This window comes from Terrapene carolina, unplaced genomic scaffold, assembly GCF_002925995.2.
Source record: "Terrapene carolina triunguis isolate 2854851 unplaced genomic scaffold, T_m_triunguis-2.0 Scaffold120, whole genome shotgun sequence".
NCBI lineage: Eukaryota > Metazoa > Chordata > Testudines > Emydidae > Terrapene > Terrapene triunguis.
Window position 1 is genome coordinate 524,926 of NW_020664471.1, and position 20,861 is coordinate 545,786.

General features: G+C 39.9%; 1 protein-coding gene across 1 annotated transcript in view; it reads right to left on the reverse strand.

Annotated features, from left to right (window-relative positions):
* Positions 1–1,349: 1,349 nt before the first annotated feature.
* Positions 1,350–20,861, reverse strand: part of FLVCR1 (feline leukemia virus subgroup C cellular receptor 1) — a 30,753-nt gene continuing 11,241 nt past the window's right edge. Inside the window, exons 2-10 of the mRNA XM_024197733.2 lie at positions 18,348–18,492; positions 12,328–12,468; positions 11,264–11,331; positions 10,907–11,010; positions 9,504–9,614; positions 7,293–7,398; positions 6,930–7,041; positions 4,018–4,085; positions 1,350–2,686 (exon numbers count right to left, since the gene is read on the reverse strand). Of these exons, the coding sequence (XP_024053501.2) occupies positions 2,612–2,686; positions 4,018–4,085; positions 6,930–7,041; positions 7,293–7,398; positions 9,504–9,614; positions 10,907–11,010; positions 11,264–11,331; positions 12,328–12,468; positions 18,348–18,492 (930 nt within the window). The 3' untranslated portion in view covers positions 1,350–2,611. The remainder of the gene's footprint in view (positions 2,687–4,017; positions 4,086–6,929; positions 7,042–7,292; positions 7,399–9,503; positions 9,615–10,906; positions 11,011–11,263; positions 11,332–12,327; positions 12,469–18,347; positions 18,493–20,861) is intronic.

A 20,861-nucleotide genomic window follows, 5' to 3' on the forward strand; every position in this document is an offset into this window, starting at 1 on the left:
TGCTAATAAGCTGCTCAGAGCCCTACCTCACGCCTAAGACCCAGCGGGGATTCTCAAATGTGTCAGTCCCTTATCTATCGCACCTGCAGGACCCAAGGTGATAAAGCACGCCTAACCTGCACAGAAGACAGCCAGGGACGCAGTGAACAGGTCAAAATTTTAGGGGTGGGCTGGCTGGCATACGTGCATCCCAGAATACCTAAAAACCCAATGGGTAGGGCACTCACATGGGATGTGGGAAACCCAGCTTTGAATCCCCAAACCGCCTGATTTGGAGCAGGGACTTGAACGCAAGTCTCCCACATCTCAGGTGAATTTCCTGACGACTAGGCTATATAGTCACTCTCGCTTTTGCTCTCTCCCCTCCTCCCCCCCCCCGACTATTTCATTATTAATACAAAGTGGAACAGCTGTAACAAAGAAATCCACCCAAGAATAGCCAATAGCCTAGTGGTAAGAGAGTCACCTGGTTGGTGGAAGACCTGGGGGTTCTAGCCCCTGCTCCAAATCAGGCAGAGTAGAGATTTGAAAACTGGTCTCCCAGGTGGATGCCATAACTACTGGGATAGTGGCAATAATGGGGTGGCCTCTCTTGCTCTCACCAGTTTTTCCTGACAATGAGCTCATGTGGCCTAAATCCAGGAGAGGGGATACAGCTAAGAATCCCAACCTGAGATAAGTGCCTAGCAACCAGGATCAATGGAAGTTAGATGCATAAATACTGAGATGGATCTGGGCCCTGAGCACCACCCCCTTCCTCTGCATTTCACTCCTGGCTAGTTTACACGGGTTCCCATTCAGCTTGCTGCCTTCTGAAAATCCCTTTCTTAGGGATCTAACTCTCCCAATACAATACATAGGGAGCCTGGGCAATTAACTCAGGGGCTGTTATTTCCACTGGCAGCAGGGCGCCTATTAGTTAGGCATTGCAACACCTAATTCCCCTTTATATTTATGGTCAATACTATGACTTGGGAATGGAAATATTCAGTAAATTTCACAGAAAAGGTGTGGGCAAAAGTGATAAGTCACAGAAAGTTAATCAAACAGTCGTTTTCGTTACATCAACACATGCAAGAGCATAGTGAGGGGTGCTGAAAGGCGAGGCCCGGGGGAGTTATAGAGTGAGCTCACCCCCCAGCAGCAGCTCCCCACTCCAGCTGTTGTGACTTAGTGCATTTAGCTCACAGCACCAATCAGCTACGGTCCATCTGCCCGTCTGTAAATGGAGAAAGAAAGGCAGATGGGCCAAACCTGAGTAGCGCAGTGATCCTGTGCACCAGGTCGCAAGGCCACTCTGCTTGAGGGCATAATCAAATATGTTTTACAACCATTTCCAAGATTTCACAGACTTTATTCAAATTCATGATTTCCATGATCACTGTGACAAAAATCAACCTTATTTATGACCCACAGTACAAAGAGCAGATGCTCCAACTGACGCCGTGAAGCACTTCCCTTTCACAATTTGTTTAAAGCTATACGGACTGAAGGACAAATGTGTTTTACTTCTAAGCAAGTTGTTTGCAAGTTACATGATAAACACAAGCATTTAACTAGAGACTATCATTACAGTTCATGATGCAGAGACATGGTAAGGATGGAAGACATTTTCTGTTAAGTCAGCAAATACACAGAGGAGGTGTTTAAACATGTACAGTGGAATTTCCCCAACAACGTAAGACAACACAGATATAACTTAGATTGAGCCAAGGCTCTTGTTTACAACGTTCAGCAATAAAGGCACAATCTTTTTGTAAACATGTACTCATCTCACATCAGCTGTCTAAATTAGCATTCAAAGCATTTTATGGAGGTATATCAAGTCATAGCACTCCATTGCCTATGAACACTTTACCTTTGTAAAAGAGTGTCAATATTCAATAGATCACTATTAAGTCTCCCCTGTAAGTATTATGATGAATTTATGCAGAAAGTGTTTCCTCTTGCCTGTATCGGGGTACCAACAAGTTTCATACACTGTGGTTTTCCCCAAGGCAATTAAAGCTTCAGATTTCACTCATTGACACATTCATGCCTGCAAATTTTTTTTTTTCTATGTATTGTGCTAAAGACAGAATCCCTCAAACAGGAGGACTGGTTTAAAATTTGCAACACATTTATATTAAAAATAATGTTAAAATATCAATCCCTTTCAGTTGTGTGTCTGCTCAGTCCATCTCTCCCCAGTAACAGATTGTGCATTAGGAAAGTGTGACTTTGGGCAAATGAATTAACCAAATGTATTGACTTCATTAAAAACTGACTGGCCATTTGTTATGACATTTATATTTTGAAATGCAAGTTTCTTTACCATGTGGTTCTGAGCATGCACTGCTTTCGGGAGGGTGGACAACATTCAAAGAAACCTCTACCAATGAGACTACCAAATTTGAAAAACGCTATGATAAATATTCAATATAAAGTTAAAACCGTTTATGCCTTAGGCAAAATGAATTGTGCATCTTCATTCAGCAATACTGCACGACTCTCACACCAATATTCTAACAACATTCTTACTACTCATACATACAAATCCAGTGATTATGCTAATCAGTGCAGTTCACTATTACATGAAACTTGTGCGTTTCTAGAGTATTTTCCTTCTGCCTCACATGGCTGATTCTGGCTGTTTTTTTAACACAGTGTTATTCTTTTCATGTTCTGTAGGACTGTCAACTGGTACCTGCAGAAAGAATTAAGGGATTAAGTAGTTATACAAATGAAGCGGTCCCTGACTTCAGTTTGCCTGGAAACAATGAGACTAATCATTAAATTCTACAGTTCATATAGCCAGTTAGACTACATTACTGTTTTAGAAACTAGATTTGGTGAATAATTAGTTTGTTAGATGATAATAGAAAGGCATAAAAAACAGATTCCCTTCCCCCTCCAATTTTTGATTAAAAATCATATGGAATTTAGATCTCCTATAAATTATATAATTTTCCCATCTATATTACAGATGGAGTGTTGACATGGATCTTACTGAGATTAACATTCAGCTCATCCCCAGTGTATTTAAATACAATAGAGGAGAATCTTGAAAATAAGGAAATCCTGCTGTAACTTATAGGTACATGTGAATTACCTAAAGTAGGCAGAAAACTGTGTGATAGATGCTGTTACAGTAAGACTTCACAAAGGCATCTTCATTTCCTTGAAGGTCAAGAAAACTACAGGATGGAAAGATTTCAACGGTCTACCCTCATTTAAACAACTAGTGACTATGTAATATATTGCAAAGCTAACAGCTGGGGTACACATCTTGTGATCTACTAAAGAACCTAAAGCAATGCTTATTGCTCAACTTTCCCTCACTTCAAAAGTAACAAAGGGATACACCAGGGATTGGCAGCCCGTCAGGGAAATCCACTGGTGGGCCAGGACAGTTTGTTTACCTGCAGCGTCCGCAGTTTCGGCCGATTGCAGCTTCCACTAGCCGCGGTTCTCCATTTCAGGCCAATGGGGGCTGCGGGAAGCAGTGGCCAGCACATCCCTCGGCCCGCGCTGCGCCGCTTCCCGCAGACCCCATTGGCCTGAAACGGCGAACCACAGCTAGTGGGAGCTGCAATCAGCTGAACCTGCAGACTCTGCAGGTAAACAAACCATCCCGGCCCGGCAGCGGATTTCCCTGACGGGCCGCGTACCAAAGGTTGCCAATCCCTGGGATACACCAAAACCGCACTCAATAAATTCGTCATGGCATGAAACTCTACCATGCCTTTCTTTAAGACACATGTGGACCGCACTTAAAGGGAAGACCATTATATCACTGAAATGCCAAATGTACAGCATGTACCCCTAAGCCATGTAATCCTGCTAAGAGATATACACATATCAGTTACATAGAGAAATAATCAGATAACTGAGGGCAGGTCCTGAAGTGTATCAGTTGCTCTAGCTGAATTAGGAAGCAGTCACATATTGTATTTTGATGTTAAATACTCATGAAATTACAAGTCAAATATTTAAGTGCAATAATACAACCAAAATAAAAAAGGTTAAATCACTTACAGCTTTAATGTCTGTGTTCAAAATCCCAGAATTTACAGTGTGTCTCCGCAAATCAGATTTGATTAAGGCTGAAACAAAGAAAAAATTTATAACCCCCAACTTTCCCATAACACGACCATTCCAGGAGACTGACTGTACCACTATGGCACAGTTGTGGCAATTACTTTATCACTTGTTCAAAAGAGATTTCTTTATTTGCACTCTGACTTATTCACCTACCCATATTATTCACAAATTTTAAACTTGCCCCTCACAGAAGTCATTTAACAACAGTTTTTACATATGACATTTTCTTAGCCGCATTAAGCCATCGGTAAGTGTGTGGTGAATGTTGACGTTTTTGGCACATACTCAGCTGTTTACATGTGTACCGGGAAGTAAGTCCCAGGTATAAATTTGTGAACCAAACAGTAATTTCTCTAGTCTGAGAATGTTAGAGCTGCCCAGAATGAAATCTTGTCAGGCTGTTTGCATGTCTCTAAATCCCCACAGAAGAAGGCCCTCAGAATAGAAGACTTATGTACAGAATCTCTTTTATGAAAGAAGAACAGAACAGTTTTATTTCTAGAGGGAAAGCATCTACTTCCATACCCCAGCACCTCTCCCATGTTCCCTCTGAGTGCACAATGTCCATGGATTTCTTACTAAACATCAGACCACCAGAGAAGAATGCTATCAAGCCACCCACTGGGGAATGAAAGCATGTGAGTGGGACACAGTACTCCAGGAATCACTCTCAGGTAAGATTCCTGCAAGTCAGTTCCTCTCTTCAAAGCAACATGCTTTGACATTCAAATGCATTAAATTACAAGTGTGGTCCAGTGAACCAACCACAGGCCCGAGATCAAACAATCCCACACTCTAACCATGAATTTGACTTGTTGTGGCACATTGAGCAAGCCACTTTATCTGAGGCATAGATAAGCTCCTGTCTATAAAACAAGCGTGATTTGCTTCAGTTTCTTTGCACCACGTTACATAAGTACTAGGGTTATTACAGTATCAAAAATGTTCTGGATTACTACAAAAGTGAAGCAGTGCTTATTCACTTTTATGAGCTGATACTGTATATAGGCCTATAAAGCTTTAACAACCAAATTTCTAGTTCTTCATTGGATAATTTACCTTTAAAAAAGGTCTATAAGCCAAGGAATCAAACTCAAGCTAGTGAGAGAAAACTTTCACATACACATAAAATGCCATTATTTCCTCACTAGCCAATTGACATCCAGCATTCCTCATAATCAAAAGGTTCTTATCTTAAGCACACACTCAGTGGTGGGTATTTCTAATTGGCTAACAAGGTTAGTTTTTCTCCTTATTATATTCCATAATGGATGGTTTTGCCTTTAACAAAGAAGTTGCAGACAAAAAATAAATGTGAAGAATGCCAATGCCATCCAAAAATTTAACAAGTCATTAAAAAGCGAATGCCTAATCAGTTCTCAAAAGCCAGCTACAAGATGACATGAATGTTTTGCACATTAATAGCATACCGTTAAAAACCTTTAAAAAAAATAAGTAATTTGTAAGACAATTACTAGTAGAATTGCTTATGCCCCACATATATAGGGCATCAGATAACACGAGATCTTATAAGACAGCCTTGCAAGCTTGTCAGTAACACCTACAGGCAAAAATCTCTTATCCCGCTCAAACACCAATATGCACAAGAGCCCCATCCCCCAATACGCACACTAGTGCACATGTGGATATGTGCAATCCAACACTATAGGGATGAGGCACATAAAACTTTGAGCTTTCTTGAGCCATCAGGTTTGAGCAAAGCCCAACGAAACATTAGTTGCTCTTGTTAGATTTCTAGAGGATTAGTTTTACAGATTTTAGCCAACTCCTTATTCTCATAATTTTGTAAGTAATAATACCCCTCTCCAGAGAATGAGATAGCTGCCATCACTGATGGCTAATACCATAACTAGGCAATTCCAACCCTTTTCTTATGGCAGCTGGAAGGAATTTGTGGTTTCACCTCCAAACTGGCAGATCAAGTTCATACAAAGAAACCTCTTTTTCACAAAATAAAGCTTTGTGCTGTCCGTTTATACAACTATTGGTTCATTCTATTCTAGAAGAGTGATCACCCTAGGCAACTACTAGAGATAGTCATTCACTCCAAAAACATTAAAATCAATTATTAAAAAAACCTGGAGTTTTGCATAGGCCAGAAAGGACCATTGTGATCATTTAGTCTGACCTCCTGTTTAACACAGGCCATACACACAAGGCCAAAATAATTCCTAGAGTATATCTTTTAGAAAAAACATCCAATCTTGATTTAAAAATTGTCAGTGATTGAGAATCGACCATGACCCTTGGTAAGCTGTTCAAATGGTTTATTACTCTCATTGTTAACCATTTATTTGTTATTTCCAGCCTAATTTGCAGTTATTTGCTGAGCAATGTATTTGATTGGATCTAAAAAAACCCCACATATTTAAATAATCACTCTGGCTTGTAAACAGACAGACATTGCTGGTGAAACTAACTTCGCCCTGTAAATCCATTTAACCAAATCTATCCAAAAATCTCTATACCTTAAGTGTGCTTTTTCATACTTTGGATTTAAAAATAATGTACTCATTTAAACTGATGTATGTTTTCCTCGTTTATGTTTACTGAAGATAGTCAAATGTTCTAAATTTATGAAGACACTGTAGAGATGCAGCCAGGAATATGACTGTATATGTAGTTGCTGTGTTGTCCTTAGAATGAGGTATGCATGCAGTAAATATTAATAACGATTCTTTAATCAAGAAATAATTTTCCATCCTTTGACATAGATAAGAAAACGGTGAGTTTAAACTCTATTGCTCTGTTGGAGACACTGACTCAACAACAAAGAACAAAAATATCTACATAAATAAAGATAAATAGCAAATGTGATTAGTTACCTGTTAAAATAATGCCTACAAACATCCATGCACAGAGGAAAAGGTTTCCCGCACGAGGGTCATAATCTGTTATGAGCTTTCCTTGAACCAGCGTAAAGAGAATCCCAAATATCTGTAATCAATCATCATAAAACATTTCAGATTTTATTAGACTCACTTAGTAAATCTCTTCTAATTTAGCTTATAAAAATCCAGATCAGTGTATTGCAGTTTATCTACCAGTCTAGAGACTGGTAAATAAACAAACATTATAGGAGCGCAATAAAATGCCAGTAGCCAAATGTAGGACTGTTTCCCCAAAAATTCAGGCAGAGAGGCTTTATTAAATGTTACCCTCATATACAAGAATAAGCCTGCAATAACCTGTGCTGAAGCATTAAGGAGTCCTGATGAAGTGCCTTCAGACTCTGGGTACGTAATTTCCACAGCAAACTCAAAGCCAAGCGGGAGATAACCTGTCATGAAGAAGCTGAAAGGGAGTGGGGGGGGGGGGGGGGGGGAGGACAAGAGTATCATAAGTGTGGCTCTAATCCATTGTTATGGATATGAAAAACAAACCAGAACAAAGGTCATTTTAAAGTATCAGGTTACAGTGTCATGTGCTTGATTTCAAGAATTTATATAGTTTAGGGCTTAATCTGGCCCTCCCTAGTTATCTGCCCTTGTCTTACAATTTCATTCTCATATTCTTCCACCATAGATTCTAGTCCTGACACGTTTGTCTTGTTCTCATTGATCTGGAAAAAGGGGTAAACAGTGAGGTGGCAAAATTTGCAGATGAATAATTTTGTATCAAGATAGTTAAGTCCCAAGTAGACTGCGAAGAGCTACAAAAGGATCTCATTGGGTGACTGGGCAACAAAAATGGCAGATGAAATTCAATGTTGATAAATGCAAAGTAATGCACACTGGAAAACACAATCCCAACTATACATATAAAATGATGGGGTCTAAATTAGCTGTTACACTCAAGAAAGAGATCTTGGAGTCATTGTGGATAGTTCTCTGAAAACATCCACTCAATGTGTAGCTGCAGTCCAAAAAGTAAACATAATGTTGGGAATCATTAAGATAGATTGGGAATCATAGGATAGATAATAAGACAGAAAATATCATATGGCCTCTATCTAAATCCATAGTACGCTCACATCTTGAATACTGTGTGCAGATGTGGTCGCCCCATCTCAAAAAAGATATACTGGAATTGGAAAAGGTTCAGAAAAGGGCAACAAAAATTATTAGGGGTATGGAACGGCTGCCATATGAGGAGAGATTAATAAGACTGGGACTTTTCAGCTTGGAAAAGAGACAACTAAGGGGGGATATGATAGAGGTCTATAAAATCATGACTGGTGTGGAGAAGGTAAATAATAGGCAGCAGGTTTAAAACTAAAAAAAGTAGTATTTTTTCACAGAATGTGCAGTCAACCTGTGGAACTCCTTGCCATAGGATGTTGTGAAGGCCAAGACTATAACTGTTCAAAAAAGAGCTAGATAAGTTCATGGAGGATAGGTCCATCAATGGCTATTAGCCAGGATGGGCAGGGATGGTGTCCCTAGCCTCTGTTTTCCAAAAGCTGGGAATGGGCGACAGGGGATGGATCACTTGATGATTACCTATTCTGTTCATTCCCTCTGGGGCACCTGGCACTGGCCACTGGATACTGGGCTAGATGGACTTTTGGTCTGACCAAGTATGGCCTTTCTTATGTTCTCCCATAACCATCTCTGTGTTTTGTTCCATGCCACCCTCTATATATAGAGCTCCCTTCTGGAGCTGGTCCACAAAGCCACTACCCTCTCTTCACTAAAATCCCTTTACTAAAAGGCCAATTTCTTGCAAGTGCAGGACTTAAACAGGCAATTTAGTCACCTAATCTATTTAATGAGTAAGCTGTTCATTTATGCGGAGGAACGGGATTGACCATCAGTAGAGACACTAGAACTGCAACTGGGGATTGCTGTGGAAATTGGGCGAACTGAATGATGGAGGGCAGATGGGAACTCAGTGTACTTACTTTTTACAATTATAACTTAGACTTAACGCCTATCATCACCACAATTGCTTCGCTTGTATATCCCTTTCCTCACCTCTCTGGGGTTTTTTTTAGATTATACGCTCTTGGGGGCAAGGACTGCATCTTCCTCTGCATTTGGGATGTGCCTAGCATATTTTGGATGCTAGGAAAATATAAATTGTACATATTAGCAAGTAGTATTAGTGAGCTCAAATGCCCAACCCCACTACTTTTGTTTATTTGGGGGCCTGATCCAATGCCCATTGAAGTCAATGGGAAGACTCATTTGTTTCAATGGGCTTTGGATCAGGCTCTCATAAGAAAGCTAAATCTGGTCTTCATCACACCAGTGAAAATTGAGTGTAAATCTACTGACTTCAGCAGAGACTAGAATTTGATCCACTCACCCATTGTATCTGTAGCAGAAGATAGGTTGTATGTATGGAAAGGGAGTTTTACAGGTATAGTCTTTTAGTTTAAAAAAAGCCCTTAGATACCTTTAAATACAGTTTTTAACTAGAATTACAACGTCTTCCTTTCCCCTTTGATTCCTTACCCAAGCACTCCTCCAGTCACAAACACTATTACAAGGTTTCCAGTGTCCAGGGTGAAAGTAAATATGGTCATTCCAACAAATGAGAGAATGTAAACGATTAAAGTAGTCTGTCTGCAAACAAAACCCAAGAGAAAATATCCATTGTAAACTGGAGAAGACAATACATATTGTCAAACATGGAACAGTCATGTAAATATTACATATTCTCTTTGCTACAACTGAAATATCAGTTTTAAAAATCTGCTTCAGGTAATTCCAACTCAGATATATCATGCATTTCAGTGAGGCTCTGTCCGTCCCCATTCTTCTCATTCCCTTAGTTATATGGCTGCTTTATTCAAGCCACAATGGAGGGGAATGACTTGCTCAGACTCACAGAGGACAAGTAGTTACACCAGAAGATGACGTCAAGCCCTTTGTAGTTCCCTGCTCTATTGCATTCTCTGAACGACACTACTGGATTACATGCTATACTACATCAAATCTCAAGCAGCCAAATTGAACACTATTTCCAATAAAAGTGAAGAGTCAGATAAAAAACAAGCCAAATCTGATTAGAATGAACTATTCATTTTACAAATTGTATTACAGACTGAGCAACTGAGGCACACGCTTGTTTTATTAGCCAATCATATGCAGCAGAGCAACCATCCTACTGCATTACCATCCACTGGGGTTATTAAAGCTATTGTACATAATTTATGATAAAGAAACAGTCACTGAAATAAGAACTTCACTCTAAGACTGAGAGTTCTTGTTTTGAAAAATCAACATCCCCTATTTCCCTTGTACATGTTTGCTAAATGCCACAGCATGTGCATACTACAGAGCCTGTAACAGTGTTCTGCTGCACAGACATGCCCTGGATTAAAGGCTGTGTTGTGCTTATTTAAAGATCCAGCAGAGGACGCAAAAATTTGAATTAATAAATTAAGCTCCTAATTTACAATATGACAATGTGGTGAAGCCAGTATGCTCCACCAAAGGAGGGACTTGTTGGGTCAAAGCTGGAACAAGATAAAATGGAGAGCGGTGGGACTGCTGGAACCCAAGATGCCTTTCCTATTTTGCTAACATCATGCATGCATTCTCCAGCCACAGGGATAGACAGAAACCCCTACAAATTCACATCACACTATAGTGGACTCAGCCCACCCTTGCCAAAACCTCATCCTGGCCAGAAACCAATGAGACTGAGTCTAAGACTCTTACCACAGTCTCAGTCATGGCACTCCCTCAAGGACAAAGAAAAATCATGGACATACTGATTTTTTTTTTAATCATTTCCCTTCTCCCTTCCACAAAGGTGCACTTGAATCTTTGCATTTTTATAGAAGACTTTTTTTTTCCTAACACAATTGCACATCCGCCTACCCCTGCCCATCCCAACTCCACTCACTTACTTGTATGTTTTGGTGTAATCCAGCCACAAACCGCAAATAATGGAACCCACCATTCCTGCTACCACCAGTGTCAAGCCAATCCTCCCAGCATTCACTTCTTCTCCCTTTCAACAAATATTTATATGGTTTTTATTAATGACTCACTTCCACTCAAGGAGTCAGGCTCTCAGCCCTCTTGACAGTTATAAGTACAAACACTAGTACTTATCACCTCCATAACTGTATGAAGCATGCCATTTTAAGGGACTACAAAGGAGACTCTGAATCCTTGATCACACAAAAATGCCTATAAAACATCTGGGACACTAACTCTACAGATATACAAATGAAAAAGCAAAGGATTCAAGAGAAACTTACCACATAATATGTCACTATCATTTGGTTCAATAATGTGGAGACAGAATAAAATGCCCCAGTCATCATACCTGCAATAGAAAAACAACATGATGTACCCTCCATATCATTAACCATATCATAAGTGTCAATAATAATCAAACGTTTACATTTAAAGAAGCAACGTTCCCAACCAGAAAATTCAGTAAGTCACCAGCTCGATGTCTACTTATCACACTTTTTTTTTTTTTTTTTTAAGGTTTCTCTGTATCCTAAAGCGCCCCCACCCTCCCCCTATAATCTGTGCCCAGACTCTCAAGGGCTAGCATTCAAGCCACCATCTGTCTGGATGAGGAGAATTCGAATGATAACTTTAGGGGTCTATGTTAGCTACTCCTTAAAAGGAGGGACGAAAATTAAAAATCACACGTGTCTGAATGTATTTTACCTATTCTTAAAAATGATAATTAAGATAATAACTTAAAGAGATTAGAGAAGATATATTTATGTTTTCCTCAGTGGGTTTGCTTTGTGCATTTAAAAGCATTTTGTACACAGTCAGCTTCATTGTTCCCACAGTTTGTTTCCCTAGGCCTTCCACACATCAGAGAAAAACAAAGCAATAAGCAATAAAGCTACTTTCCTCAGCAAGTCTTGCTCTCCCAGGCTGTGTCTACACTAGAGACATTTACCATGCTAAGTGACATTTGTCCCCTCAGAACTACTCTCTCAATCATTTAGCAGCTATAAAGACTATGATTTGTCAAGGCTTCACATCAATTAAGCTTCAGTCATTCCAGGCCCAATTTGAATGCCAGAAGTGCTAGTACAAACAGTGTAAGTAGTCCTTCTACTATAGTGGGTGAAGGATGTCAGGAGTAGAGCTAATGACAGCCTTTCATCTACCTGCTTCCTCCAAAAGTACCATGATGCACTGAATTCTGCTCATAGTTTTTGAGAAGACCACAGGCCACCCACAGTTTTTGATCTCAAGCTGCTAAACGAGTGATGGCATGGCAAAGATCAGATGTACTCTAGGAATGTATCTAGCCTTTATTACCAGCCTAAAGACAGAAGGCAACACTCACCATAACTGATCAGCAAAAGCACAAAAGGAATATTTCTGAACAGGTTAATTATTGATTGTTTATAAGAGTAATCTTCAGGAGGAATGTCCTGGAGAACTGCTTGAGCCTGGCTTGGAGGAAATTTAGGCTTTTCATCAAACACTAGAACAAACAGAAAAGAACAACATTAAAAGAATTTTTCACCCTACTTATCTTTACCAGTTTGCCTTGAGTAATGGCTTGGGATTTTATGTGAATAAAAATGTTCCGGTTTAAGGAACATTGTAAAGTAGATTTTTATGAAAGCATAAACAAACATCTTCCATTCTGACTTTATCCTCCAATGAGGGCTAGCCAGTCTGAACATGCCACCTCCATTCACTCTGGTTGGAGCGCTACTGACAAACATATCCTAGAGACATTTTTCATCTGTCACATGTTTGGGCCCTTAAAACTTAGAATATAATTAGTCCAAGCAAATGCCAAAGTCATGCTGTGGCATAAATTAATTGGCACACTATTCAGAGCACTATGTCTCTCTCTTTTCAAGATGACTGAACAGCTTACCCACACCAGCGTCAACATTTCCACTCTACTTGGACCTGGTCCAGTTTGTAGTTGGAGTCCCAGAAGTAAACAAGCCAGTGAATCAGCACATTCCTAAATACACCTTGAGCTAACTTCAGTTCAGAAAGAAGATGCAACAGTTCAGATCCTGAAACTGAAGCATTAATATCGGTAAGCCTCCACCATAACTTCTTTTTAAAGAGCTTGTTTTCCTCCTGGTTGAGAGTAAAGGACCAAGATTAAGGGCTTGTCTACACAAATGATTAGTTTTCAGTAGCTGGGGTCTGAATCTACCCCACAATAGCCTGCTGTGAACTAAATGCCCATGTGGACTCTGCTCCGCACATAAACAATTTGTTAGCACTCTTTGATCTAGTCCTCTTTGAGATGGGACTAGATCAAAGCGCATTAATGAACTGGTACGGGTCAGCAGGGTCCACATGCACAGTTAATCCACAGCAGGGTAGGTTAGGATATTCACACCCCAGCCTGCTGCGAACTAAATGTTCATGTAAATAAGCCCTAAGAGTCCTTTACTCTGGATATACTTCAAGGGAGACCATTTTGTTTCACTGGAAACTTGTCAAGTTACAGTAACTCAGTTCTCTTCTTTCTGATTGGCCCCACAGATAACTGAAGAACAAAACTTGAGAAAATCTGATTTGTGTTGTTGCCCCTTACATTAAAGCTGTGATTTTCAACTTTTTCTCATTTGCAGACCTCAAAGAAATTTTGAATGGAGATGTGGACTCCTTTGGAAATCTTAGGCATAGTCTGCGGACCCCAGGGGTCCACGGACCACAGGTTGAAAACCACTGTTCTATAGTAACAACAATGTTTTGCAGACTGCTTAAATAACCCCTGCATTAGAGGACTGGCAAAAAAGGAACAGTGTTTAAACTGTTGATTGCTCCTTCTCATGCTCTATCTTGTCCTTGTACTAAAGAGGAAGTCAGCTGACGTTCCTTGAAAGCGTCTTTGAACCCTAGTTAGATGGGAGATATTCTTTTTGGCTAACATTGCTAACACAACCTATGACAACCTATATTAAGGTCTAAACATACTATAATACATTAAAATCGTTAAAAAAAATAATATTTCATCAGTACATTTGCTGCCTACGTTTTAGAGTCAAACCATTCAACTGATGGAAGTCACTGGCTAAGTACCTGGAACCAGCGTTTGTTGAAGTGCTAAACCAGCTTTTGACAGCAGTAGCTTCTTCTGCAGATGCAGAGAGAATATTTTCTTCATTTCAGTTTATTCCACTAGTTCAGTTCAATGACTAGTCAATTCAAAGGTAAGGAACTGACTGGGAGCTGAAAAAGCAGGAAAGCTTGTTTTCCTCTTCCAATGACTGAATAAAAACAAGATGTCAGAGATCGACTAGCCCCAAAATCTTGAAGGACATGCAGACAAGAAACAATTACTTCAATTCACTATCTACAGACAGTACTTCCTTTGATTAATAAATCAGTTTGAATGCAAAACATGTTTTGATTAACTTACTTGTTTTTGTATGTATCCAGCATATTTAAAGAAGTTTAATAAAAGCAATTTTAAAATGCTGTTTTTGTGCATTTAACTGAATTTCAATTTCCATTCAAATTCAGTTTGCCACAAATCACAAGTTAAAAACCAAAAACAAACAAACAAAAATCATCCAATAAACAAGGAATGTGTCATTCTTCATTTTCTAACACAATAAAAATATAAAAATTAAGAAAATCTGAACATATGTTACAATATAAAATTGCTAAAATAAATGTGAATAGATATAGTTTAGTAAAAAGTAGTACCAAAAACTTAGGGTAAGGGCTATATTTAATAGCAAATCAACATATTTCAATTGTTACCAACCAATGAGACTCAGCTATTATTTAGGAAAATAACTAAAAAGTACAAAAGCAAAACAAGATTAGAAGTGATTATTTAAATCAAGGTTTTCTGCTTGCTGATTTATATCATGATTAAAATCAATCCACTCTGGAATGAAGCAGGATCACATTAATCAGATCACCTAGCCCTTAAGTATTTAGATGTTCTGCTTACTGTGGCAAAATGAGGGTCAATCTAGCTCCCTTATTTAGTTATAAGGCCGAAAGTGCATTGCTATGCTAACTCCATTATATCTCAGTATTACAACATTTGTGACATAAGGTCACAAGATGAAAAAAAAAAAATCACAACTTTGTGCAGAAGACCTGTCAAGGACCTCTATACTGTTTATGCACCATTTTAAAGGGCTTAAATGGTACACAGAGTCTTCATGCAGACCCTCTACAGAAGGGTGAATTTCACCCCAATCCTTAAAGATTCTACAACACACAAACACAAGAGAATAGGGCAGGGGTCGGCAACGTTTGGCACGCGGCTCGCCAGGGTAAGCACCCTGGAGGGCCGGGCCAGTTTATTTACCTGCTGACGCGGCAGGTTCGGCCGATCGCGGCCCCCACTGGCCGCGGTTCGCCGTCCCGGGCCAATGGGGGCAGCGGGAAGCCACGGCCAGCACATCCCTCACCCACGCCGCTTCCCGCCACCTGCTTCGTCAGCAGGTGCTTACCCTGGCGAGCCGCGTGCCAAATGTTGCCGACCCCTGGAATAGGGCAAGAACAGACTTTCAGTGGTACCTGAATTTACATGCTTTGGTATGGGTTTGTATCAGACCCTTAATAGTCTGTAGTATAACTTCTTTTATTTACAGTATTAAAAGTTGGATTTCTGTAAATATACCATTGGCTCCGGAGTTTCTTTAGGGATCTTTTGGATACAAATAGGCCAATGAACCCTTTAAAATCCTTTTGACCTTTGTATATATCTCTAAAGACATAGTAACACCATACTAGCTCAATATCCTGTGGATATAAAAACAGTGTCAAGTGCCATTCAGCTGTATTTGATGCTTTAGCATTTTTCCTTTTTCACTGTAGGTGGAACCACTAAAACAAAGCACATAAAGACTTACGAAATAAAGTCTAAACACAAATCCTTTCTAACTTGCTATTTAACAATACTTGAAAGTGTTTACATTTTAATCTTAGTAGGATTCAGTTCTCATTACTTTGATCTATTCAATTAGTATTTTTCCCCTACCACTTCCTTAAACTTTAGTCATCCTCAGGTTAGATAAATCCATACATTGATATTTGGTAATCACTAGACACTCAATCACCAATTTGCAGTATTGATCAGCAGCTTTCACATTGACTGTGAGTGCGAAACGTGAATTCAATATCAAAGACTGAAAAAATAAGAGCAGCTCACCAGCTTTATAAAACCACATCAGATGTCCTATCCATCCTCCTGAAGCTTTAGCAAACCAAGCCCCGCTAAAAACCTCACAACTCCTTCCAATGACAGGTGATGAGGTTTTATCAAGAAAACAGGAGATAAACTATCTGGTGTAAGAGGAAATCAAGCTCAACTTTAGGTAAACGTTATACATGAGGAACATGGACATATTTGTCCATGTGGAATAAAGCAAAGGGAGTATATCACCTATGAAAGCCTGCAACTCATTCATTTATCATAGATGTAACTGACCTTGGGCTTGTCTTGGTGGGTTAGAGCCTGGCAAGCTGGGGTGTAAATCTGCTGCACACTAGCATGCTACACACAGTCTGAGTGCCGCGGATGCTGCTGCTGTGCACTGGTTTTTAGCAACCAGCGGAATAAAGAACACTATCCCCAGGGTTCAAAAGGAGTACTCTTAACTCTGGCACCATTAAGCTGAGATCCTCTTTCTGAACACTTCTTTGAACCGACATCAGTCATTTAGGGAATCTCCTGGTGTTGGGATGGCTGAAGATTTTACAGTTGTCAACTGAAGGAATGGCAGAAAATCAAGAGACTTCAGTTATAATAACAAGTCCAAAAATAGACTAAGAGGGAGCAGAGCATGAAGACATGTTATCTGCTGCCAACAGAGATAACCTTTTCCATACCTGGTAGTAACACTGGAGGATTTTATGCAACTTTACTGGACACGCTAGATCAGAAGCTGATGTCTCATAATCCAAGCTGCAAGATGAAGAGACTTTGGCCTGGGGATGCAGAACAAGGCTGTCTTCCTGGGCTAGGCATTCTGAACACACCGAAGACAACCATGACAGATCCAGAAGATGCACAGACCTCTACTACTTGGCCCAAACAGGAGGGATCAGAATGACACAGGCCTTGTCCTGTCTGATCACCAATGTACATACAAATCCACAGAATAGGAGGATTCTGCTCCAGTCCCAACAAGAACACATCTCTAAATGTGTTTCCATCGATCTCTGCTCTGAAGCAAAACTGAGGGAGCTTTGCATTGCTACACCTGCAGCTAGCCACAGAAAAAGAAGATACTGAAGCAACTGGGGCCAGGCTCTTACAATCTCACCTGTGAACATTCAGTGCCTTGAGGGGATGCTTGTGCAATCCCAACGCCCACTGCTTTTTGAGCAAGTTCCCAAAGCTCAGCAGCACCTTGGAGCACAACCCACAAGAGGTAACATGCAGAAACCACCTCAAGTATTATCAGTGTACAATTTATAGAAGCTTATTCTCAATTTTTTTGCTCCAATGGCATTTCAACTGGTTTAAAGTTAAAACAGGAATTTGAGGCGAAGTCTACTCTTAAAACATCTTCTGGTGTTGTAACATCAGTTAGGGTTACTTGTGGCACCTTAGAGACTAACAAATTTATTTGAGCATACGCTTTCGTGGGCTATATATATATATATACACATGTTCCATTCTATGCATCTGAAGAAGTGGGATGTAGCCCACGAAAGCGTATGCTCAAATAAATTTGTTAGTCTCTAAGGTGCCACAAGTACTCCTGTTCTTTTTGTGGATACAGACTAACACGGCTGCTACTCTGAAATCAGTTAGGGTTGTGATTTTTCTTTTTAAATAACGTTTTATACCAGCAAAAGCTCTAGCTTAGATGCAGTTATACTGGCCAAAAAAAAGTGCTTTTGCAGGTACAGCTCATATAATTATGGGGAACTGGTATTCGCTATTCTGACAAAAGCACTTTTTGGTATAAGCTGCATCTATACTGGGAGAGTTTGCCAATACAGCTATTCCTGCAAACCTTTTTTAGTGCACACTAGGCCTAAGTCTATTCAGGTCTTTTTCTACAGCTCAGGGCCAACACACAACATGGCATAGCATGGTTAAACGCAGGCAAATACTATTTTAGCCAAACAAAACTTGCACATGAATTCAACCTACTTATACAGCCCTTACCGTTATAGTAAGCAGTACCTCCCAAGAACAAAAAACAAGCAAATTTAATTCACCACTTGCTAAGAGTATCTCGACAGAAAGCAGATGTTTGGTGTGACACACTGATAAGTTTATTCCAAGGAAAGCTAAGTCAGAGAGGCGGGGTTTGCAATTTGTTCTAAAAGCTGAAGGTCATGGAATTTAGAGTCACTATTAGATTGCTCTGCTCACACAGTCACTATATGAAATGTTTCACTTACCAACTCCTGTTAATAAGAATAAAAGTGTGGATACTGCTGCTGTTCCATAGAACATGATGCTGATATTATGCCCCATTAGATCAATATCATCAACTGTGTTTGGAACCAAAACTGGTGGTAACAAGAAGCCAATTGCCGTGCCAAGCTGTAAAAAGACAAACAAAAAACAAGTACATTTTCCTGTGAACACGAGCAATCAAAAGAACAAAGAAAAAAAGTCCTACACTGTGGAATACGGAGCTTATATTATAGCACAGAAAGTGATTAATAAGAATTACAAAGGAAAAGTGTTTCTACATTGTACCGAAGGGCAGTAGTTATTGATCTGTCAATCTTACTGACAACCCACATCCAATATTTCCATAAACCAGTTTTCCTACTCTTCACTGTAATGCTACAGTCGGAATGTTACACACTGACAAATAAATTTATATATATATATATATATATATGGAAATCCTTCTTTACGGAGGAAATTTCATACGAGAACACTGCTTTATGCACACACATTTACTTGGCCTGTCATTCTGTGACTGAATGTACAGTAGATCTAGACAGGACACACGTTTCTCTTACAGACCAGTCTTCCCTCATTCTTGATCAAAATCCTGCATTTGACTTCACAGCCTGATGTTATAAAAGGGAAGTTCAGCATTATATTTTCACTGCAGGATTAATCAGGAAGAGAAAGGCAACGGGGAAGGGAATGCCTTTGTAGAAACACATTTTCAGTTACTATTAAGCTTGGTAAGAAGTGCCATAAAATACAAAAGTAGCAGGTTTATGTTTTGGGCCAGTTTCAATTCAGCCTCTAATTCAAGAAAAATAGAAGGCTGTGATTTAAAATTTGGCTCCTGGTATGTAAAACGTTTGAAAATTTCTGCAGGCATAAGCATAGCATAGTTTCTTTAAATTTCTCTTGGTTTTGTCTCGTTACTTCAGCAAAAATAAACTATTTTCTTTTTCAGTAAAAAGTGAAACATTGTCCGTCAGGCTAGAAACCCCAGTGACTATTTCAAGTAGTTTAATTTCTATAATTATGTCCGAAAATCTTTGTTAAAAAAAATGCTAAGGATTCAAAGTCAAGCACTCAAGCTAGGAAATGCCAGAATTAAGGTTCCTTGTGCAATCTTAATACAGCCCCCATGTGCATATACATTATGATACAGTCTTTAATTATATGCTCATATGCTACTTTTTCCACAAGACCTGCATTGAATACAGAATTATTACTTTCTTCATGGATCTTTTTAATATTGTTCTTACTGTAGTACCTTAGGACCATGTCTACACTACAAACTTTTATCCCCACAATTTATATCGGTGTACAGCTGCCAGAATTAGTATGACGCTCGTGCACATGCATACTCGGCTACTTGCGTCAGCACAGCACGTACTCGCAAGGAATGCTTATGGCAATGCAAAATTGGTGCACCAAAAAGAGGCATCCCAGTGTGTCCTGCACTGCCATCTGGTGCAATGCCTTTTGGGAATTTTTTGCCATGTGTTATGGGATAGAAATGACTCACCCAGAGAACTCTGGGAGCTAGAGATCAAGTTCCCAATATGCAACATTCTCCATCCCATAGTACCATCCATATTCCATAATTTTCGCACCTTATTTTAAAATCTCACTAACCCACACAGCATTTTTTTGCTGTTCGCCATCTCTGACGTAAGCATGGAGCCTGCAGAGTTCTATGCTAGTCTTATGAATTTTGCCAATACAGGACACTTGAACCTCTTGTACATGGACGCCTAGAGGAAGTACCACAACATGATGATTTCCCCAAGGACAGTCTACTGAGGGACGTAACACAAAACAATTTAAGGTTGTTGGTGCCGTTCACCGAGCAGCTGCAGAGATGGTGGAGCACTGCTTCTGGACTTGAGAAATGAGCACTAACCGGTGGGATCACATAATACAGATTTGAGACGAACAATGGCTCCGAAACTTTCAGACGCAAGCAGCCACATTCCTGGATCTATGTGCTAAGCTCACCTCAACTGTCCAGCACGATAGCTGCATTGACAGCAGAGAGAGTAGCGATCGCACCCGGGAAGCTAGCAATGGAAATAATTTTGGAAAATCCACAGTGGGAGCCATTATCATGCAAGTGCGTAGGACATTAACTGTGTCCTGCTATGCGGGCCTGTGACTCTGGGACATAGTGGATGGATTTGTAGCAATGGAGCTCCCGAACTACAGTGGGTGATAAGATGACATACACACATCCCTATTTTGGCACCAGTCTACTTTGTCACAGAGTACATTCACAGAAAGGGCTATTTTCCTAAGGTAATGCAAGTGTTGCTGGATCATCAGAAATGCCTCACTAATATCAATGTTGGCTAGTCAGGGAAGGTGCATGAGGCTCGCATTTTTAAGAGCACAGGACTGGTCAGAAAGCTGCAAACAGGAACATTCTTCCCAACCAGCAGATTACCATTGGTGAATCTGAAATCCCTCTACTGATTCTGGGGGCCTCAGACTTCCCCGTCTCATGAAGCCAT